The 24,210-nt window shown below is 35.6% G+C and overlaps 2 protein-coding genes and 1 long non-coding RNA gene across 3 annotated transcripts; all 3 read left to right on the forward strand.

Annotated features, from left to right (window-relative positions):
- The first annotated feature begins 424 nt into the window (after positions 1–424).
- Positions 425–4,045, forward strand: LOC136830637 (uncharacterized). The gene is made up of 2 exons (XM_067090218.1): positions 425–2,568; positions 2,833–4,045. Exons 1-2 carry the CDS (start codon positions 2,308–2,310, stop codon positions 3,106–3,108), a joined length of 537 nt encoding a protein of 178 aa, XP_066946319.1. The 5' UTR covers positions 425–2,307; the 3' UTR covers positions 3,109–4,045.
- A 3,343-nt stretch (positions 4,046–7,388) lies between these two features.
- On the forward strand, positions 7,389–13,586 carry LOC136830899 (cytochrome P450 3A31-like). Its single transcript, XM_067090871.1, has 10 exons — positions 7,389–7,393; positions 8,428–8,524; positions 9,080–9,184; positions 9,668–9,835; positions 10,012–10,203; positions 10,669–10,747; positions 11,145–11,293; positions 11,647–11,876; positions 12,375–12,537; positions 12,975–13,586. Exons 1-10 carry the CDS (start codon positions 7,389–7,391, stop codon positions 13,050–13,052), a joined length of 1,266 nt encoding a protein of 421 aa, XP_066946972.1. The 3' UTR covers positions 13,053–13,586.
- A 4,679-nt stretch (positions 13,587–18,265) lies between these two features.
- LOC136830962 (uncharacterized) lies at positions 18,266–21,510 on the forward strand. Its single transcript, XR_010850776.1, has 3 exons — positions 18,266–18,393; positions 20,581–20,698; positions 21,078–21,510. It is a non-coding gene; the product is annotated as an uncharacterized lncRNA (long non-coding RNA).
- Positions 21,511–24,210: the final 2,700 nt, after the last annotated feature.

Raw genomic sequence — 24,210 nt, forward strand, 5'->3', positions numbered from 1 at the left:
TAAAGCATTTATCTGCTATCCCATGCCAAGGACTTCTGACGGTTACTCTTGAGTTTGAAGTTCAATTCACTCTGTTATTTACAGTTGGTTTACAGTAGCATATGTTTTGTCATTTAACTCATTGTGCAATACGACTAAACTTCTAATATCCATGAATATTAGATACAAATCATCAGGCCATTGTAGACAAAACGGATGTTATCGTTATGGTCTGCTAACTTCTTCCACTTCCATAAGAATTCCATCATTTTTCAGGTATAGATCATAGAAAACAACATAATTATCATCCTCATTTCGAGTTAATTCGCTTTCACACATACTGTGGTACCTAACACTCGAGTAAAAGCAAGGTTTATAAACCTACAGCCATGAACCGTGTTGTCAAATACCACCCACACGAGGGAAGAAGAAGAAGCGGAAAAGTAAACAAAAGCACGTGACCAGAGACAATACAGACAGATGTTTGGGGTGATCTCTTTAGGACTAAGGAGGTGTCAAGGACCCACTCATCGCCACGGGAGACATGAGTCTCCGCCCACTTTTCTCTCCCCCGAAACCCTAATTCCCTCAGAGGTGGAGGTCAGTTAATCTCCGCAGAGATCTCTGGCTCCTGTTTGACTTTTCACTTTTCCCAGGATTAGGGATTAACGAAGGTCCCTCGAGGTAACACGTGGGCGCAGTAGGTGGTGAGGCTGACTTTCGACGTTTGATTTTAGATTAGCAGCGAAGGAATTTACAGCCGTTGGTTTTAGTTTTTTGCTATTAAAGGTTTTTTTAACGTTCTCATGAGAATATGAGACTATTTGTTAATGTAACTGTTAGAATGTGGGTGTTTAGGCTAATATACCGTACTGGAACGTCTAAAAGAAACAATATATTACATTAAAGGAAAATGAAAAACTGGTTATAATTTTAGCATAACGGGAACACGCTCTATTTTGAAGGTAATTTTTGTATTATGTTTTTTTAATTTTCTTTACTTTTCGTGCATTATTGACGGTATTAAAGTACTGCAGATGTAAAACGATTATTTGGTAAATTGTCCTTAAAACCTGGACTGATAATTAAAAGGGAAAGCAGTACAGGCTCTCGTGAGAGAGAGACCTACCCATGGAAAAATGACCTACACCAATTACACTTAAGAAGATAATTATCTATTTACTTTGTTGATCATTATCACTGACCTCAGGGGCACTGTAGTGGTTGTCACAGGTATGAAATTGCTAGCCTTACTTTCAAGGTTTAGGCTGATGGCTAGACCCATCAGAGGTCCATCTGGGTGACAGGAAAGTCTGTTTACACCTTTTGGGAGATTGAGTAAGGTATGTGTTTTTTTTATATGGGAAGAAAATATAAATGACAGGTAAAGATTATTTTAAAGAATTTTCACTCAAAATTTACCGTCATAATTGCTAAACTCCTCACTAAACTTCATTTTTAGTAAGAAGTCTCAGCTTTGAATTGATTGACACAGGTTATGAAAAAGACTGAAAAACGAGAATTTTTATAAAGAAGAATTCGACCAAGTAGGCCTAGGGCTTCAACCTCCCCAGGGCTTTAACCTCCCTAGATGATTTCCCACAATAGGAGGTAAGATTTAGATTAGGTGGAATAAAACCCTTTCGATAAAGTCGGAAAACAAACATTGAACTAATCGGTTTCTGTGTATGGTGACTTGTGTGATTGTCACTGGGTCAGTAGCTCAGCTAATTGGTGTATGCAACGGTCGTTAACTGTCCTCATACCTGTAATTATAGTTAGTTTGTAATACGCAGGTATACATATATACTTACTTTGAAAGTATATGCTTACTTTCAAAATATAATCATCGCTTTCCCCTGATACAAGATTTAATTGGTTGACTGCTATACATGAGTACATGTAGACCTATATACGTACATGTACACACTTTATTGTGTAGTGTATGTACACATACGCCCATACAGATGTACGCATAGTTACTGTACGCATCTAGATTTTAACGACTCTGGGAAAATACCCTCAGGCAAACCTGCGCCAACCCACCCGGATGATCCTGGTCAAGGTGTGGACGTCAAGAGAGAAATCGTTTTTAATCTTGTGGTCACAAAAGAAAAGGCGATAATTACCAAATCGGATTACCCAGCTGCTCGGAACAGATGTCTGTGACACACCTCATCCATGAAGGAAGGATACGAAGGGAGAAGCCATTCGTTCCGTGCTCATTTGACGTCCAGCAGCCGTTGGGAACAGAGGTGATTTCGGCTGACGCGGGACATCCCCAAGGATATACGAGTTACCCTTACATCATAGAAAACGAGATAGAAAATGGGAAATTGCATTTTAAGGGAAGCTATGTTAAAGATGATGCTCCCTCATATTCTCATTCATTTTGTGGTTTGCAAAGATGACGACGGTCTCGGCTGGTTATTCACGACAAGCGACTTGATCGATGCAGAGCCTCCAAAGCCTGGGATGCCCATCTCCGCCCCTCTCGCCCGCCAGAGCCCCAGAGATCTGAGGATACCTGCGCAGTTAATGACGCCCGGGATTGATGATAATACTTTCGACGCGCCGTCGGATAATTTTGTAAGTGTTATTATTATTTTTATTCTCTCTCTCTCTCTCTCTCTCTCTCTCTCTCTCTCTCTCTCTCTCTCTCTCTCTCTCTCTCTCTCTCTCTCTCTCTCTCTCTCTCTCTCTCTCTCTCTCTCTCTCCTACGTCAGTCAGTCAAACCCTAATGTAACTGAGAGGTGTTCTTACTGATTTAAGCTACGTAAGAATAAATAGAAAAATCATTTATCATTCTTATTAGCGGTTAAATATTAACTCCTCCTCTTTCCCCTTTACAGCGTGTATGCCCCAACGACCGGGTATGCCTGAAAGGCCAGTACTGTGACCAACACTACGAAATATGCAGGGACAAGGTGCCCATAGGGCACCCCTGCAGGAGAGACGAAATGTGCCAGCCCGGGAAACGACTGCATGTTCGGCTACTGCCAGCAAAGGGTCAAGAGAGGCCACGAGGGCGCCAGGTGCAGGTCAGACGTCGACTGTGGGTCGGGCATGTGCTGTGCCCCTCGGCACGGCCAGCGCGTGTGTCAGAAGCTCCTCCAGGAGGGGGATAAGTGTTACGTGCCCGAGGGAGGGCTGGAATACGCCCTGAATGGGCTTTGCCCCTGTGGGGACGGTTTGGTCTGCAGGAGCACTGGTGGCGACGGCTCTCCTAGGCCTATGCTAAGCCAGGGCTCCATTCCAGGGTTCCCTCCTCCCCTCCTGCTGGCTCTGGAGGGAATGAGGTGTGTTGTGATGATGTAACAGGTTGTGGTGTCGTAAAAGTTGTGATGTCAGAGAATATTGTGATGCTGTAGAAAGTTGTTAAGTCAAAACAAGTTGCGTGGTCAATGGAAGGTAACATTGAACTAGACCTATGGTGTTGAAATCAGTGAGTTTTCAAACTGAACATACAAATGGTACTAGAAATCACTGATTAGTGAAATGTAAATACCTCAGATTATTGTTTTGGTGAATTGTTAAACCAGATAATTTTGAATAGTGTTTATAATCAGAGAGGTTCGTCTATTTTGACAGATATCTGAAAAATATCTCATTCAAACAAATTATCAGTTAGCTAAGAAAGTTCTCTTAGACTCAGTTTAAGTTTTTGATAAGTATTGATTTTTATCATTGGTTGCTTTAAATAGTTATTGCAAATATTATAATGAAATTATCAGTAATTACAATGATCTTGCTATCTAGTCGAACTCTCCTGTACATAACCCATTGTAAAATACTACACTTTTCATAAACATTGTAAATAATCCATCCCATTTACAAAATAGCTTAATGTTATTCCTACATATGGTGAAAATATTGTGAGTAATGGTGAGAATATTACCCCTAGTAATAGTGACATCTTAATATGATCCATAGTTATGGTGATATTGGCCTAGTATAACTCTCTTTCGATATGATACTATATATTTACAGGTGATTGACAACTGCAGAATTGTAAAGGAATTATGAAAATCAAATGTATGTATGTAAATAAAAAGGAATTTGTCATTGTATATCTTTGATTTTAACACGAGAGAGAGAGAGAGAGAGAGAGAGAGAGAGAGAGAGAGAGAGAGAGAGCTTTCTCAGCTATTTCACATGGAAGTATAAATCTATTAGCAGTTAAAAATAAATTATTGGTAATCATTTTTTCCAGGAAATGATTTAACCAGTCGAAATAAATGCATATAACAATTTGTTTAGTTGATATCTTCAAATGATCTTAATTGTTCCTAAATTACTATTAATTTTGCACCACTAGCAATGAATAAATGACTTTTGGTTTTTTATTAATAAAACGTCTATTTACTAAAACTAGAATAGGCCTATAGCTACTTAAACTAGCAAAATCTATTTACAGTGAACAGCATTGAAAACTATTATACTACTTGTACATAGTAAATAGAATATGGCGCTTATTTTTTATCAAATTTATTTGAAAATGTAAAATAACAAACGAGATTCACGTAAATGATCGCATTTCATACAGATCTATAAATAGCACGTTCATTTGCACTTTTAAATGATACCAAAATAGCATTCTATTCATAGTTTAGCTTGAATAAGAAACTAAAAAGAATAGCTGGCAACTCCATCACTCAAAAGAAGAGAATTCACCACTTAAATGTGAATGATTACGCTTAAGTTAACTCTTACATTTAAAACCACATTCCAAAGATGTTATAGGTTAAAATTACACTTGATAAACCCAAGTTATATTAACCGATCAAATAATAGCGTATTTTAAAAGCCGGTAACTTTGACTCGACATAAAGACGAAGGAACTGTTAAACCTCCACATTGTAATTGCGTAGCTTGTGAGAGTTAGTACTAGTGTCCTTAGAATTGTTTTTGTTTGTTTATCGTGTAAGTAACAAACTACTTAACACAACGGATATATAATTTAAGTAAGTATGATTGTTTTTATAAGGTTTTTATGTTGTTTAGTTGCGTTATGTTGTACATGTTACAGGAGTCCTGCTCACGGTTCCTGTAGGTATGTTGGGTCTATGAGGCCTTAACACAAGCGTTGCGTTGAATACAGATGTTGTGAGCGTTGTATATCGAACGTTTGTTTAGTTGTATGTTGTGTTTTAGCCCCTAATACAACTCTCTACAACACTTACACGCTTCATTCATTTTATTGCACTTATATGGGCAAGTGCGTCACTTTAATGGTTGTTGAATCCGAAGGTTCAAGTGCGTCTTTGATTTCATTCAAGGTTGATGATTGAGTTTAATTTAGAAGATGGTTGAGTTGCGAGAGAGAGAGAGAGAGAGAGAGAGAGAGTCTACGATCTAAGCATTAAGAATCCCAAGGTCCATTCATCAATAGACTTAATCTGACTGAAAGAGAAAGCAGTTAATTACCAATAATTCTCAGCCAGAAAAAAACTGCTTTTTGAATCAACTGTTTTTGAAATCAACTGCTTTGTAAATCAAATGTTTTTAAAATTAACTGAATTTTTAGATCAACTGCTTTTAAAATCAACTGCTTTTGACATAAAGGACGGGTAAACAACTTAACAGCGAGGCTGTGGAATAGGCCTAAGTAATGGGGGACTGGATAGGCCTATATAGGCGGGAGAGAAATTTGCCGGAGAAAAATTATAGGATTAGGGTAAGCTGGCAGAGGGAAAGATATTTCAGCTAGACCTTATTAAAGGATTGAATTGAGAGAGAGAGAGAGAGAGAGAGAGAGAGAGAGAGAGAGAGAGAGAGAGAGAGAGAGAGAGAGGGATACACGTGTAGGTTGTGCACTCTCTCTCTCTAAACAAAATATACACGAATTTATTATAGCTCTCTCTCTACTCTCTCTATATATATATATCTCTATCCAGTGATGGAAATGAAGACGAATTTGACTGAAGGTCAGTAATACTAGGAATATATATATATATATATATATATATATATATATATATATATATATATATATATATATATATATATATATATATATATATATATATATATATATATATATAACATTTTAAAAGTATGCTTTATCTTTATTTAGTCCCAACAATAATTTTAAATATTTGCAGACCTTTAGCTACTATTTACCGAAAAGTCTCTTATTTATTGTTCAAATGAGTATTATAAAAACTAGGCCAAATCAGAACTAGGCCTAAAAGCATTACTGTTTAAGATTAAACTTTAAAAGTTTTATCTGTTTACTAAACCTTGAAGTACACAATGTATTCCAGACTGTATACCTTGTGGCATGGCTGTGCAATTCATTCAAAGCACGCCTAGAGAGAGAGAGAGAGAGAGAGAGAGAGAGAGAGAGAGAGAGAGAGAGAGAGAGAGACATTTATTCCGTGCGAGCGACCGAATCGTGGTAAGTCATCGTGACATCAGCATTGTTTGTTATAGAGAGAGAGAGAGAGAGAGAGAGAGAGAGAGAGAGAGAGAGAGAGAGAGAGAGAGAGAGAGAGAGACAGTAATGCTCACATCACTGACTTAATATTCTATCATTCTGCTTTTCCCAGGTCTAGAATAACGCAATAAAAATGGCCGTGGTCTTCATCCTATTAACTTTGACGGCGATATTACTGAGTTCCTGGATGTGGTGAGTATAGAAAGCTTTTATCCATATATTAGCTTAATGAGTCATGAGTCTATTGACTCATGAAGGTCCTAATGAGTCATTGAACGATGTTCCTTTGAATCATTGCACGTATGATGACTTTACGATTACGTATGACGACTCATAAGGTTATTCATGCACGTACGATAGCCATCTTGTTCATGAATACACAATCACTAGTACTACAATACTTTGAGTAGGCATATATACGATATTTCTTGACAATATTTACGATAGTCCACTCGAACCTTGTTGATTTAAGATTGAGAATTTAATGTTTGTTATATTTTTTTTATAGGAAAAGGCACAAAAGGTTCCAAAAATTCATAGAACTAGGGATTCCGGGCCCACCACCCCACTGGTTTTTCGGTCATCTGATGGAAGTCAACTACAGGGAAGGGAGGGTGAGTTATTTTTTATTATCATATTTATGTTCATGATTTATTCCCGTTGTTTATTTTTTATGATATGTATGAGAAAGAATAGTGAATGAATTTTGAAATTTGGAGATATTTTTAGGGCATTGGAGGAGTAAATATAATGAACAAAAGGAAAGATTTAGAGAGAGAGAGAGAGAGAGAGAGAGAGAGAGAGTGAATAGAGAGACTAGGTCTAGAATGTGTTACAGTGAATATGAGACTAGGTCTGCAGTGAGTTAAGAGTTAAAACGTTTGACAGAAGTATGGAAATGGTAAAGTAAACATTTGAAAACATTATGGAAATGATGAAGTGAATGTTGAACAGAATAATATGGAAATGATGACGTAAACATTTGACAGAAGTTGTGATGTAGGCTGAACGTTTTGCAGGATAATTGGCCTAATCAAGTAATCGTTTGTAAGGAGAATTTAAGTGTTTAGAAGTTTAAACGTTTGACAGAATAATGAAAGTGTTTGAGAAGCCTAAATGTTTGACAGAAGAATGAAAGTGTTTGAGAAGCCTAAATGTTTGACAGAAGAATGAAAGTGTTCAAGAAGCCTAAATGTTTGACAGAAGAATGAAAGTGTTTGAGAAGCCTTGTTTGAAAGGAGAAATTAAAGTGTTTGAATAAACGTTTGACATTTTCAGAATTAGGTTGACCCCATAAAAGATCAAATTACCAATGGCTAATTAAATATTAAAATTTTTTCTCTTTAGTTGACCCCATCAAGTTAATATTCAATTTAGTTTTTATATTATTATGAGGTCGATATTATATAATTTAACCCAAGGTCTAAAATCTTTTTGTCTTTTTAAACTTAAGTCTAAAGTCTAAAGTCTACGATGCTTTTGTTGATGATAAATTTTCTCAAAAGTTTTGAGCATTTCATGATAAGAAAAATGTTTAATTGTTAAATCTAGTGGGTTCATTTATCCCCTTAATTAGAATCCATGTGATTAGATGGATAATTATCATTAATATCCATATAATTAAATGTTGACTTAACAATAATATCCTGAAATATAAGTAAATTTTGATTACATTAAGCCATTTCAACAGGCTAGACCGAACCTATAGGCCTATGCTTCAAAAATATATACTAATAATGTCTATAGTTACTAAATGTTTTTTCAATATATTTTTGACGATAATTTTACAGAAATATAATTGAATTTTGATTAGAGTAAGCATTTGCAACAGACGTAGACCTAACCAATAGGCCTATACCTCAAATAAATGGTTTAATAATGTCAGTACTTACATTAGATTAAAAAACTGAGTTACTAAATGTTTTTTCAATATATTTTTTTATAAAAACAAGAGTTTTATATATAAGAGCTTTTTTTTTTTAAAAAATTTAAATTTTTTTCGTTTCAGGTATTTCAATGGACTGATACCAAATGTTCTGATCTCGGACCTGGATCTTCTCCGTCAGATTCTCATCAAGGATTTCAACACCTTCACGAACAGAGCTGTGAGTAAAGATTTCTCTCTCTCTCTCTCTCTCTCTCTCTCTCTCTCTCTCTCTCTCTCTCTCTCTCTCTCTCTCTCTCTCTCTCTCTCTCATACAGCCAAAAGTTCAGTACATTCAGTAGCAGTATAAATCTCTCTCTCTCTCTCTCTCTCTCTCTCTCTCTCTCTCTCTCTCTCTCTCTCTCTCTCTCTCTCTCTCTCACACATTCAGCCATAATAAATCTCTCTCTCTCTCTCTTCACTACAGCTAATTTCTCTCTCTCTCTGTTATATATACAGTCTGTTAAATATATATATATATATATATATATATATATATATATATATATATATATATATATATATATACACCTCTCAGTTAAAAGCACATGTAGTCCTCACTTCAATAACTAAATACCAACATAGCATTATGAAGTAACTGGCAACTGAATATTATTGTTTTGACTTAGCAAAAATAATCATAATTTTTTGTAATAATCATACATTTACTCTTAAAACAACCACACACCTATCTTTAAGATAATCATACATTTATTATTATTTAAATTGTGATCAGCTGACCTCAACAAACAGCAACATGCTGGTCTCGATGCAGGACCAGAAGTGGAAAGACGTCCGAAAGCTGATGACGCCTGTGTTCTCCTCCTCTAAGATGAAAATGGTAAGTACTATAGTGCTCTCTCTCTCTCTCTCTCTCTCTCTCTCTCTCTCTCTCTCTCTCTCTCTCTCTCTCTCTCTCTCTCTCTCTCTGCCTAATAATGTTATAATCCTGACCCAGTACTAGTTTAAAAGTTGATGTTAGTACTAATCTCTCTCTCTCTCTCTCTCTCTCTCTCTCTCTCTCTCTCTCTCTCTCTCTCTCTCTCTCTCTCTCTCAAGTCCTATTGTTATATATATATATAATCTCGATCTGCTAATAATTTCAAATGTTACAAAACAAATCTCTCTCTCTCTCTCTCTCTCTCTCTCTCTCTCTCTCTCTCTCTCTCTCTCTCTCTCTCTCTCTCTCTCTCTCCAAGTTACTAGATACCTTGAATACCTTACAGACTTTCCCACTACACAGCACGCCCACTTTCCTTAATAATAATAATAATATAATAATAATAATAATAATAATAATAATAATAATAATTAATACTCCCAGATGATGCCCTTGATGAGAGAATGCGTGGAGGTCTTTCTGAAGAAGTGTGATGCCCTTGCCGACACCAAGACAGAATTCAACGCCCACTATGAACTTCAGTGTTTGACTTTGGACGTAATCGACCGCTGCGCCATGGCACTTGACCTGAACTGCGTCGAGAACCCTACGGTAGGTCAACAGGACTCACCTGTGTTTAGAGGGCCATGATAGGTCGTCTAGGCCTGTCTGTTTTTTGGTAGGTCATGATTGGTCATCATCTTGTGTTTGGATGAATCATGATAGTTCGCCCTTGACAAGTAGTTGGATGTATATACTCTCATTACCATCTCCCATTTACCCTTCAGAACCCCATCATCGACCGCATCAGGAAGGTCTTCAGTAGCGACATGTCCTTGTTCTTTGAGGTCGTCTTCACGCTGCCCGAGCTGGCGCGCTACTTGGCGCCCCTGAGGAAGTTCTCCAATTTCGTCGACACCCAGGAATTCGTCATTGGCCACATCGACAGGGTCATCTCGAGGAGGAAAGAGGATCCGAAGGTGGGTGGTTCTGTAGAGGCTTCTGTAGAGGTGAAGGTATAGTTCTGTAAGGGGTTCTGTAGCCTAGGGTCTCTGTTAGTGTTCTGTAGGGGTTCTGTAGGGGTGAAGTATAGTTCTGTCAGGGTTCTGTAGAGGTTCTGTAGGAATGAAGGTATAGTTCTGTAAGGGGTTTTGTGGTCTAGGGGTTTTGTAGTCTAAGGGTTTTGTAGGGGTTCTGTAGGGGTTCTATAGTCTAGGGGTTCTGTAGGAATGAAGGCTGTAAACTTAGGTTTCTTTAGTTTGAGTCTTAAAGGAGGACATCTTCTGAAATCAAATAACTACAGTATTCAGGCCTTGCCCTCAACACCAGTAATATTGATATATAAAAACAGTCTCCAGATTTTTATTTTTAAAAAATTTTAAATTTTTTGGGGCTTGGAAACAAAATTAAATTATTAAAAAAAGTACATTACCTCCTTCTTACAGAAATTCAGTCGCCAAGACGCCCTACAAATGCTAATGGACGCCACGGACCCTTCGTCAGATACTAAAACGAAGCTCACAGGTGACTATGATCATCTTTATCAACACCTTTTAACGTTTTACGTCGTCTCTGGTGGTTGGTCTGAGTCCAGAAGGCCATATCAGGCCTCTACCCACCTTCAACACCATACTAAACTTCCAGGCTGCCTTGGAGCAAGGACCCGTGCTGGCAAAAGGCCAGCCAACCATTCCTAACATCATGCATTCCCATTTCCAGTCTCTTGAATTTCTTAATTTTCTAGTAAATGCTTTCCAAAATCACTATTTTATTTGTAATACTAGTATAAGTATTTTTAGAAGTGGACAAGATAAAGTAAATAAATAAATATTATGTACTAGAGGACCCTATATTATTATTATTATTATTATTATTATTATTATTATTATTATTATTATTATTATTATTATTATTATTTCAGAACGCGAAGTCGTCGAAAACGCTTATCTGTTCGTCCTAGCTGGTTACGAAACGACCAGCAATGCTCTAAGCTACGCCATACACTTGCTATCGGTTCACCCAGAGGTACAAGACATCATATTGGATGAAGTACGACAAGCGTGTGGTGAAGTGAGTTTGTTTAATTGTTGTTGTTAGTATTCCATTCTAATTTACTCCAGGAAAACTGTTCCTATTGACAATGTCATATCTTTCTTTGTAATCTACTTTTGCATTCAATTCACATAGCACAATCACCCTTCTTGTTCTCTAAACCCAGCAAGGCACAAATTCAAACTTACCAAGCTGGTCCCATACCTCTACTCCTCCAGAGGGCATTAACATTACATTTCTCAACCTAAGGATACAATGGTGTCCTCAGGCTGCTTGTTAAGGCACTCTCATAGGTCTTGTTTTAGATATAATGCCTAATAAATGCAATCTTATACTAATGCCTAATACAATGTCTGATTTACCCTCCCCAGGAGATGCCCTCATATGAAGACCTCGGGAGGCTTCCCTACACGGAGGCAGTGATGTGCGAATCCATGAGGATGTACCCACCGATCACATCCTTCGTCACTCGTAAAGCCTCCACAGACATCGTCTACGAGGACATCACGATCCCGAAGGGCATGTTCGTTGAGGCCTCCGTCTGGAGCATCCACCACGACGAAGAGATATACCCAGAGCCACATGTTTTTAAGCCTGAGAGGTTAGTTTTCCTTTTTGAGTTTGATCTCAGGCTTTTATTTGTTGCTTTATGCATTAGCGAGGTTAGTCTGGACACTGGGATTGCAGAAGCCCAAGAGTTTGTGGGTTAAAAGTTCAGAAAATAGAAACTTTATTTTACAGAGGTCATTTAAAGAGTCACTAATATTCATTTAATAAATATTCAGAGTGAGATGGTCTGAATCAGCATTCGACAGGTATAAAGAAACTTCTCTCACCAAATCCAGTTACAGTTAGAATTTAAGTTGAGGTGAAGATATATATGTTGTTAGCTATTCATGTTCATACAGGATTCCAAACGTCTGTCCTGATCTGAATTCCAAGAAATGATCCAGTTCTCTTCTCTTTTCAATTTCACAGATTGGCAAATGGATTCCATGACCTTGACATCACTTTAAGCGTGTTTCTTTTGTCACTACAGATTCACAAATACTTGCCATAATTTAGACAATACTTCATCTCTCTCCTTTTCTGCTCATAGATTCTTGCCAGAGAACAAGCAAGACTACCATCCCTTGGCGTTCCTTCCCTTTGGTGCAGGACCACGAAACTGCATCGGGGCTCGGTTTGCCATGATGGAAGCCAAATTAGCCCTGGCTTCCATTGTCTCCAAGTTCATCATCAACCCAACTTCAAGGACGAAGGTAAATAAATGGAGTGACAGTAGCTGTGATGAAGAGTTTTCTGTTGTGAGTTTTGTTTATTTTAACCTTGGTTTTAAGCCCCGCCCACTGAGTGGATGGAAGACTTATATGCTTGCTGCTAAGCTCCAACCACTGAGTGGATGAAAGTTATATCTGCTTGAAGCTAGCCCCACCCGCTTAGGCTTATATTGTGGGTCTCAGAGAAATCTGACTGGAATACAGTCTGCTATAAGAAGCAGAATTTGTAAAGATAACTGCAAAAGAAATGGATAAAGTTTAAATAATGTTACAAGATATTTTCATGTTATTAAAGGTTGTAGATCGGTTGCAGTGTAATAATAATAATAATAATAATAATAATAATAATAATAATAATAATAATAATAATAATAATAATATTAATAATAATAATAATGAAATTTCAACTTCTGTTGCAGGATCCGTTGCCAACCGTCACAAGGCGTGCGATAACCAACCCCAAAGATGGCGTCTGGGTCGTGCTAAGCAAACGTTGATAGTAGTAGTAGTAGTAGTAAGAAGAGATTTGCCTCTGAAATGGCTCCCCTATTTTGGCCCTTTCTGTGATCTTCGATGTATAGACACATAGATCTGTTCATATTTTCCAATAGTATGATTAAAAGAATTTAAACTGTGACTAATCCAAATTAATAGCAACCTCAGCATGATTTTTGTTTGGTGGTTTTATAATTTTTAATATTTAATGACTTTTGATAAAATGTCCCCTTAGACCTTATGTCAAAATTATGAAAAAAGATGTTATTTTCCCATAGTCGATTTAAGGCAGTTTCCACCAGGTCCTTATTTGTCCAGATTTGGAATGAATGCAATCTAACTTTAAATTGTATACTTTATATATATATATATATATATATATATATATATATATATATATATATATATATATTATAAGCAAGGCACTCACGCTCTTTTAAACCAAATAATGTCTGTATATTAATATGCAACATGTTATTTGTGTTTTTTCAATACAAATGGAGTAATGTGAATTTTTTTAATATGGATAAAATAGAAGTCATTTATATATATATATATATATATATATATATATATATATATATATATATATATATATATATATATATATATATATATATATATATATATATATATATATATATATATATATATGTGCGTGTGTGTATATGTATGTTTCAAGCACAATATACATAAACATACATGTACACATGCCTCGATGTATATCTAATCACCTTTATGTATACACATCGGATTATGCTCTTACAAAAAAATTTTTGTCATCCTTATTATTATTGTTATTATTATCACCATAATTTTTATTAAACAGACCAAACATCTTATTGTTAACTAAACTCATCTGTACCTTTTGTTTTCAACAGATATTTAGGTGATTTTTATTCACAGGTGAAAGCTTATATGTTTACGATATCAGTCTAAGTAATTCGTTTACAATCCAAACACTATAGTTTCATATTGACCTCCTCCTCCTCCCCCTCCCTGCCTCCTCCACCTAAAGGATCACAGACACCCCCCCCCTTACAGCCCCCTAGCTCTGGAATCCATATCACGAACCAGTACATCCAAAGTTTTCTAAAAATAAATAAATAAATAAAACATACTGTTTCTGAATTACCATGACTCCAATTTACACCGAATGACAAATAATAAATAATGAATTATAAGATACGTGATGAAATTATCATTAATACTATTAAAAGTAACGAAAAATTTAAGATTCTAAATATGAAAGAAGGTTGTCTAAAATTACTGGAACTTTGGAAAGTCGATGGTCTCTGCAACTAAAAGGCACATCATTCATAGTCTTGACTCCATGGTGTGAACATCTCGGGAGTTTTCTCGTGAAGGTAAGAAGAGTTTTTACATTCAAATAAGTATCGTATCGTGATAGCTACGAGTGTTCAAGTTTGATAGGAGTTTTATCTCTACTAAAACAGTGGAATAGTTTGCCTAGTGCAGTTGTGGAATCTCCTGACGCCCAAATGTTCAAGCTATGAGCAAATTCATCCCTTCTCTCTGCTGGTGCTGCTGACGTCTCTTGAATTTCAGGTGTGTCGGTTTTATTCTCTATTCAGTCACATTTATTTATCTATCACCTTTTCCTGTAAGTCTCTCTCTCTCTCTCTCTCTCTCTCTCTCTCTCTCTCTCTCTCTCTCTCTCTCTCTCTCTGCAGGCTGATTTTCTCCTTAGAGCCCTCATGGGTTTATATAATCTGTTAACTATGTCCACTAGGGTTTTCAAGTTGATTTCAAGAAGGAGAGAAAAAATATTAGTCATGTTTCTTAGGGTGCTATGGAGGCATTAGGAATTTCTATAAACCCGCTTTGTTATATAAGCAAGAATCTTTTGCTGAATAATCATAAGCGCAAGTGGTTTGAATAAAAACCATGGGAAATTGAGAAGGGTTCTACGATCAAGTTGATTCCATACATTGATAATGTCTGTTAGAGGAAAATTTCATAAGTACGTCTCTCTCTCTCTCTCTCTCTGCTTTTTCATGCTGAATCACCCTCTTTCTAATTTATTGTCCACTTGTCCTAAAATTAAGGTAAATGACGTCCCAGTTGGTGATAAAGTTCAGAGTCTCACATCAGACCTCTTATACCCTTTAGCACTTAGCCACAGTCACTGGACTCCTATGGGTAAGGGGCACGTGCTGGCATAAGGCCCGCTTGATGTAAAACCAATCAATTAACATTTTTCCATTCTCGTGCTTTCTTTGCAAAATGAGGAAATTATTCTCAATTCAAAGCCATGAAATTATTAATATATTTTATGAAAACTCATTGCTTGTATATTCTCAGGTTTACTAAGAATTATTTTCGACAACAAGAGGCATTACATATTAGATTAAGCATTTATTATGTTGAAGCCTCAAGGAAGTTAATTTTTTCAAACCTATTTTTCATCCTGACGAGAGTGAACAAATATAACCAACCATATCTACAGCGGTAGAGTGGTCCCTGTTGCATTGTCAGAGTCCAGAGGTTTACACCAACCCTCAAAATCCCCCTTTTCCACCTTTCCGAACCGTAGGGAAAAAGGACCCATTGCTTACATGAGTCTATACCAACCAGGCGTCTAGTTTTCTGTAACTTATTTTCAGTACTACGAAACATGTTTTCTATAGCTAACGCTGTTTAAATCACGTAAATGGATTTTGTGTTTATAAACACTATAATCCATCTTGTGCTCATCTCTCGTAGGCCTTCGTTTTGAGTCTAAAACTTCAAAGTTCGCTTTCGGTTGATGCTGTATTATAAGTTTGAATTGGGCGGCTTTGTGACTCTAAGGTTAGCTAACCTTAAACATTCAAACACATGTGAATTTTACAAATGAAATGATACGTCAGAGATATTTTTTTTACTTTAAGAGTGATCTATAAAGTTAGATTTACATTTTAGTAAAATATAAACCTGAATTTTTCGTCAGTTTTATCGACCAGAATTGTTTAAACTTTTTAAAGTATAATTTGCTGTGGTATTTCTGGACCGTCGTCTACAAGAAGCGTTGGAGTTTCTATGTATTGCCAGGCTATATTTATCAGAAGTCTTTAGTTACTTATTTATAATCGATAAATACACATATTATTTGATCTTAATGCTATTTATTTTGTATTTAAATATGTTGATAAATTGGTTTAATTTATTATTAAATTTTGAATTCATCAATTATGAAAATAACCGATAGTTTTTCCACGCAAACATGACTTTTCATAAAAATGCCAATTATTCTTTTTCCTTTTCAGAAAATCTTTTATTTCTTTTAACTCCCTGTAGCAAGTGACTTAAATATAGACTAAATATCATTTGATAATGTTTATAATTAAAATATATCATTTTATACTGAGATACAACTACACATTGCATCAGCATTTAGACTCGTAACTTGATATTGTTTAAAGTTACCAGTTACTCTATTATTTTGTGGTATATCCATTGTGTTTCGTTCAGCGCCACTAGATGTCCTCAGCCTTCACTTTTTTCATAACAAAAACTCGGTTCCACCTCAAGGAATCGAAACCTTAACTTATCAATTGATCTCTCGTCCATAGACCAGGATTTAGGATTGATTTTACTATCGATAAACTACTTTACAATATTTTTTATATAGTTTTCATGAGGGGGTCTTAGGCTTCAACAAATGAATAGGCAGGAAGAATGCTGAATGTTTTTCATTGATTTCGTACATTTAAATTAACTGTTTTATGTTATTTAGAGGCTATTGGTAAGCAATTTGCATAATGCATGGTTATTATTATTATTATTATTATTATTATTATTATTATTATTATTATTATTATTATTATTATTATTATTATATTAGAATGACCATAACAATATATCAAAATGTACTCTTCAATGTCAGTAAACAATTACTCATAATAATAATAATAATAATAATAATAATAATAATAATAATAATAAATAATAATAATAATAATAATAATAATAATAGGTAGAAATCTAGGCCTAAGCCTAAACCCAGTCCATTTATCAAAGTACTATTATTAGAACTATTACATTGTTCATAAAATCTTCTACGTTTTAGAAGTGAAAAACGTATATTCTCAATATTAAAGTTTGTAGATTAAATTTTGTCTCATCTTCACAACAGACAACTATAGTTTCAGGTCCTTGGCTTCCTGTAAAGTTAATAAAGTTGGGATTCGAATAAAACTTAAGATATATCCAAAACTTGGAGGATTCGGTCTAGCCAGGGATGCCAACGGTGCCGTCTTCGATGGTAGGATATTTATGGGGAAATAATAAATAAATCTCAATATATTAATTTTTAAAACTATTTAAAACTTAAATTATTAAATAGTTTAAGTTCTATATCCGTTAAATTACCTTATGTTCACTATAAACTCTTGTGTTCCACGTCTGGTAGGGTTGGTAAAAGTGATCCCCTTTTCGTAAAGACGGCCACCATATTTATGTGTTGCCAAAAGTAATTTGAAACAATTCTTAAGAGTGTTTAATTTAATCCATAACTAAAGATTTGTTAGTATATTAACTATTGTTATAAAATTAAGTAATAATTAATTAATTAAATAAAATACTATAATAATTTTAAGTAGACATTATAGACATCAATAATATAGCTTTTGACAGGGACAGTAACTATTGAACCATTTTCTATGATGAAATAGTCCCCCCCCCCTTTTTTGGGCTAACTGCTGTAAATAGTTCATCGTATATGGTTCTGTTATGTCTGATATGCACGCTGATTTTCAAAGCCTCAGACGAACGCCTGGCTAGTATACCAATGCTTAAAAGACTTATTTATTAAATGATAATTAGTGTCTCTATATTTCAGCCTTTCAAAGTGGACTAAAAAACGATTATTAGAATTTAATGAATTAAACTAATATAAGTTCCATTTATCTACGAGAAACTTTCGGCGAATTCTCGTCATTTGATCGACAAGTATGGGTGCATGTAGCCCAGAAAATTCGCTTTTAATTGTTACAACATTCAGATAATTTCCAATATAATTTTCTATAACAAATTAATTTTTTTTTAGTTATCAACATCAGCAACAGATGTCGCTATCTTAAGACCCGTTATTTGTACAAAAAAAAAACAATATATTCCTTGAAACTCCTTGTTCGAATCTTGGCCAATCAGGAGACGTTTTCTTTCTCCTGTGCTTGAAGAAGGATGCATGGCTTCCTGCGATTGGCTGAAAGCATTTAGGAAGATTTTCCATTGTAGGTGCGGGAATACCAGCCGGCTGCCGGTTAGTTTCTTGCCGGTCTGTCATGGTGTCTGTGGTCTTCAAGCAAAGGAGTTCTTTTGTAATCATTTGGGTTGAAGGTAATTGATTGTTTTATTGTTTTGTGCTTCCGATTGACTAAAATTTTAACTGTTAAAGCAGTTAGGTGGTATTTTAATTTAGCTTTTTAATTTGTTTCTTGGGAATGAGGAAATGCATTTTGAGCTAGACTTAGATCCTAGCCCTATATGGTGTGGAAATAGGACAAGACCTAGACTTATAAGTTGCGGAATGTATTTCTCCTAGTATTAATCGGAGGTTTTGATTAAATTCTACAGTAATTTGTAGAAATTTATTTTGATCTAGTCTGAAATTTGTTTGTAGGAATATATTTACAATTAACTGATCTTCGTGCATAGTGCTGAAAAGCCTTGAAAATTTTTTCATATGTTTAATAAACAGAACGAAGATTTGCTCAGAATCCGGGTTGGTTGATTTGAGTTGCTACTGAAATTTGTAGTTAATAAACTGGGTGTCGTGTTAAAAGGAAAACTGTGAAATACCAGAGTACTGAGGTCATAAATTTTTCATCAATGTAGCAAAGGCTATTTAGGCGATCATTCGTTTGGGCTCTGCAGAGGATGTTAATTTGATGATTGTTGCAGGAAGACACTAGTCCTATACTGTAGGCGGCGTTGCTGCATATCGAAAAATACAATGCTATTGTGCTCTCGACATAAATGGCTGACCAGTTAAAAACCTAAAATTTAGTAATACCTTGAAAGGTTGACATTTTGAGGATCATGAAATGCGATGTTTAAGTTAATTTTTATTTTGGGGGTGGTAGGGGATAGGGAGAAGCCATGTTGGCCTAATGGCAAGTGGCGGAAAGTAAATGTAGCCTTGACTACTGACATTAAATTGATGGCTGTCAATCCCTGTATTTTAGGAATCTCGGGGAAAAAAGACGTAGTTTCTTGTGCCATTAGGCACCAGTTTACTGTCTTACTTTCCGACCGATGTACTTGACTTTGGTGGGTAACCGTGACCATTTATTCCGGATGAAATAGGTAGTTCTAGAGGTAATTTCGTCCCTTTAGTTTTTAGATATTTGTGTAAATACGTAAGTATTTGTTACTGTTGACAGGATAACTTGAAAGCGGGAACATTGAACAAAAACGTTTGAAATACCGGGGCGTTACTGAACAGTTAAATATTGCGGTGTTAGTGACTTTAAAGTGTACAGATAGGCCAATAGTACGAAGGAAGATAGTGGGTACCTCAAAGTCAAAATACTTTTTTGCTTAAAAGCGAAACTTCTGGCGAGCCTTAGTTTAAGATTTTTACAGAACTTCCCAACAATGTACTTTTAATTTCAGATTTTTTTTTTCTGTAAATTTCGTGTTTATTTTTTTGGCGAACTAAACTTCTTCCATAGCTTTTTTTTTGACGAATGTTTAGATTTGTGCTTAATGTCCAAGAGGTTTCAGGTATAGGCCTAATAGTGTGGGAAAATCTCAGGAATATGTTGTAGGAAAGTTTTCTGGTATAGGCCTAATAGTGTGGGAAAGTCTTAGGAATATTGACGGAAAGCTGTTAACATAGTTCAATTACCCTAGGAATTTTGACAAATGCTTAGATTTGTACTTCCTCTCCGATGGTTTCCAGGTATAGACCGAAAAGTTTGGGAAAACCTCAGGAATATTGTTGTAGAAAAGCTAACATAATTCAAGCAACCTAGTTCTCATGACTGTGGTTATTGTTGTTAGACAGTAAGTCCTACCGAAATCTTAAACCTTTAAGATGGCGTCTTCAGCATTTCTTAGACTTTTGTTTGGAGACTCGAACATTTATCTTGTTTCTCATCTCCCAGGGTCTTTTTAAAAGCCAGAATACCACTTTCCCACAACTCCAAGAAGTAGAGTGGATTAAGTCTCTAAACAGTGATTAAATTGTCGATGTTGTAAAGTTTCTTGAGCATATTTCAATCCAAAGAATGTTAGTAGCCCTTCAATCATAAATCAGTTTGAACCAGTGGAAATCATAACTTAAAATTTTGAATATTCAGAGCTATGTAGAAATTTTAAGCTGGCTGAAAGGGTGCTAGGGATTATGGTTTTTCATGAGTCAAGTTTAAGATATTACCAGCTTTGAGTAGTTTAATATAATGAACGTATGTGAAATACAGTAACTTTATAAAGTTTACAGTTGTAACCGTTCTGAGATAGCCTTCTTGGAAAAGGCTTGGGAGTGATTTTTTTTTTTTTAACCAACCTTTCTCCTTGCAGGTAGAAGCTTGAGCGCTCTGTAGCATAATGAGTTGAGGTGAAGTTTCTTCTGGATATGCAAAGCTCGTCGGATGAAGTTTTAATGGAATATGCAGCATAAAACATGGAAAACTTAAAGGTAAATGGGCTTAACTGTAATGTTCAGTATTTAAACCTGTTTCGTTCTAGGTTTAATTTCTAAAGTTAGGTAATTAGTTCAATTTATGCTAATGAGCAGCTGTAATTGTAAAGATGAACACTTCAAAATTTTATTCAATAATTAACTACAGTGTACTTAGAAACTAAATTTTTTTTTTAATAACTATGAATTTAAGCTAAGTATATTTAACCAAAAAAACAATCTTAATATTTTGCAAACTAACTTTTGAAACTTTAAACTTTCATCCTTACAATGCGTTAACTTGTGAATTTAAAAACCATCGAATTTGTGGTTTTATTGAATTTTAAGTGATAGCAATGTTTTATTTGAGGGTCCCTACATTAAATTTATTTTGCAGGACTGATGTGGAAATTGAACAGCACTGATCAAGTTTTATGAAGACTTTGCTGGTCGCCTTAGCTGCCGGGTTTCTGTCAGAAATCCCTGGATCCTAAAAACTTGGATGAATACTCACATACCCACGAAGGAGATAGACGAGACCTTGAACCACTTCGCCGAACTACTGGACACTAAGAGAGGGAAGTCATCAGTGTCCTACTGTCTGTAGCAAATTTTTTAGACTGAAGCACTAAATAGTGCCTCATACCCCATGATTGCTAATGTCCATTAAAGTAGTGGAGTAGGTGGACTGAGCCCCTACATAATGTCTATCATATACCTTTTGCAAGTTCTTATTGGTCATAGATAATGGTTTGTTAGAGATTTCTTGAGTACGAAGAATGTAAGTTATGAGAGTTAATCAGTGTCTTGAAATAAACTTGAATCGAAAATATCTGCTTTTATTGTCAAATTGTGCGCCTATTTAGTGCTTCGTGATTATGTATCATTTGGAATTGGTCCCTTTTGAAGTTTTAAAATTTGTTGATGTTGCACGGTCAGCATTCATCAAAACATCTGGCATTCGACTATTTAAATGGCAAGTTTGTTACCAGTGGTTTGAGAGTTCCTTTAGTTAGGAGTAATTCTCGATCGGGTAGTTTTTTCTCACTTCATTTTGTGGGCAAATCAGGACTTGGTATGATTTAGTGGCACGCAGGATTATCAGAAGTATAACTCATAGGTTCTCAACATGGGGGGTTGGGGGAAGAGGCCGCTAGCCCTAGGCAAAAATTCTCGAACAATATTCGTTATTCTCTTAAGAGTTGCTTAGAAGCAGTGGCAAGTATCTCACTAATTTATTCCCAAAATTTTAGTTAACTTTGAATCTGGTAAGGAATTTTACTCATCAGATGCAAGGTGGGGTGGGCACGGAGGGAAGGACCAACTCTCAAGAGGGTGTGTGGTGACAAAAAGGTTATGAGTCACTGGTGTAACTATATTAAAAGCAGGACAATGTAGCTGAGTAATTACTTTTAGGCAGTTTTTTGAGGTGCATTTAGACGAAAGGAAACCAGGTAAATTTTAGATTACTTAGTTTTCCTGTTTTCATGAGATTTAATTTAGGACATAATTTGGGAAGTTGGAAGAAATTTTTGTATTGCGAAGTTCTGATTTTCATTAAGTCCTTGAATCCTGTGAATTTAGGTGGAAATTAAGTAGTTGGGATTTTAGTCAGTTATTCCAATGGAACTGTTTATGGTTTAGGAAAAGGTTTATAGTTTTGGAAATGTTCTCGACCAGTTTTAATGTTAGGCAGTGATGCTTACCGTAAACCTTTAGGCGCTATGGTCTGAGCAACTAGCCTCAAGATAGTTTTATTTGGCATAGAAGTGTCTGAAGTTGCCCTTTATCCTGGCTATTTTATTATAGAATATTCGGAATGTCGTGTTACCTAATGTTTTGCCTCACGCTACATTGGTGGCGGTTCGTGTTCTTTTCTGGTAACGCGAGCTGAAATTTGCTACTTGGTCCAAAATTGACTGATGCACAACCGTGAATGCTTGTCATCCTTTCCCGTTTATTGAAAAATGTTTAATTTTTCATGGGTTGCTTTGCATAATCTTCCTTTCATATAGATAGCACCCTGGGCAGGTTATCTTGGTTTTATATTTGTTCTCCCGAGCTACTCTTGACTGAAGGTGGTTAATTAGTTTCAAAAGGAGTTCAGGACTATTGGGCCATGTTATTTTCGGTCGTGAACCTGCTAGACCGTCAGCGCTTGAGGCCATATGAAGTTTAGGCCGTAAGGTATGGCATAAGCTCCTTGAGACGCCGTGTTTAGTACTAGCCCTCTGGGATTAAAGTATTATATACACGCATTTTGGCCGTTTGCCAGTTTGGATGTTACGGTCGCAACGACCAGTACTAGTTTCAAAGTAAGGTACAGCAAAGCTGCTTCTCGTAGAGGGTTGCTTTTCATGTTTATTATTACTGGTCTTGATTAGTGGATTCAGTGTTTGCTGAGCTGTAAAATAACCAAACGTGATGGGGCCATTATTTGGCTAGTTACAGCAACATTTCAAGTCCTACAAGCAAATCTATAGACTTAAACATAGACCAAGCTTGGGCCCTGATCATACGAAAATATCTGAGGAGAATCTTTCTGTACTTGTATTGTTGAGTTCCTTACTAGGGACACAAGTCTGGCAGCACTAGACTCATTGTGTTTGAGCTCCAAGGTAATTTGTCGAGAATACTATCCTCCAAGTAGAAAATTAGGTTTAATCCCCTGAGGTTAAGTGAGGTTGAAAGTGTTTTCGACACAGGATTGAAGAGCTGGAGGCATTATTGCGTTTGAGGTTTAAATGGTATTGCAAAACTTTTTATATAAGCAGGTTTGATTGCTTTGTGGCACGTAAAGCAACTTGTGTAGATGGAATGAAGTCTTGTAATCGAAATTCAGGCTTAGAATGACCAGATGTTATGGAATTATAATTTTTAATGTAGCAGTTATCCCGTAGTTTTTTTTTTCAAAATGCGAAATACTTATAGTAGTTTTTTCACGCTATGCATTCCATAATTATTTTATATATTTTAAGAGTTGCTCTTTAAGGGTATTTAAATTAGTTGAACGAAATTTGTAAATGAATGGTTCTTGAAATAGGAAAAGGAAAGTATGGTAAAGTGTTTTTTTCGGTAGTATTTCAAGAGGAACCAATATTTGAAGAGATTTCTTAAAAGGACTGATTAAGGATTGTTTGAAGGTTCAGCTTAGTGGGGGAGCCTTTTAAAATAAGTGTATGAAGGATATTTGGATATTTTTGAATTGGGTAAGATAGAGGAAAATAGTTTTACTTCGTTTTTGAAAGATATTCGAATACTATTGTATAACATAGACCATTGTTAAACTTTCATTATATTAGCTCCATCCTTTAAGTATTTTAAGTACCTTAAATTAATAGAGTAAATTTATAACACAGAAATCTTTATGGCAGATACGAAAATACTTGAAACTGTTTAGCATTGTATAGGCCTAATTCTCTTGTTGAAACTATTAGAATTTCTAATCTTCCAGTTTGGACTAACACTGCCTTCTTTTTACAGGACTGGTGGTGCCAAGTGTTCGTGGGTGCAGACGACGAATGGAAACT

The sequence above is a fragment of the Macrobrachium rosenbergii genome, chromosome 47 (assembly GCF_040412425.1).
Source record: "Macrobrachium rosenbergii isolate ZJJX-2024 chromosome 47, ASM4041242v1, whole genome shotgun sequence".
Lineage (NCBI taxonomy): Eukaryota > Metazoa > Arthropoda > Malacostraca > Decapoda > Palaemonidae > Macrobrachium > Macrobrachium rosenbergii.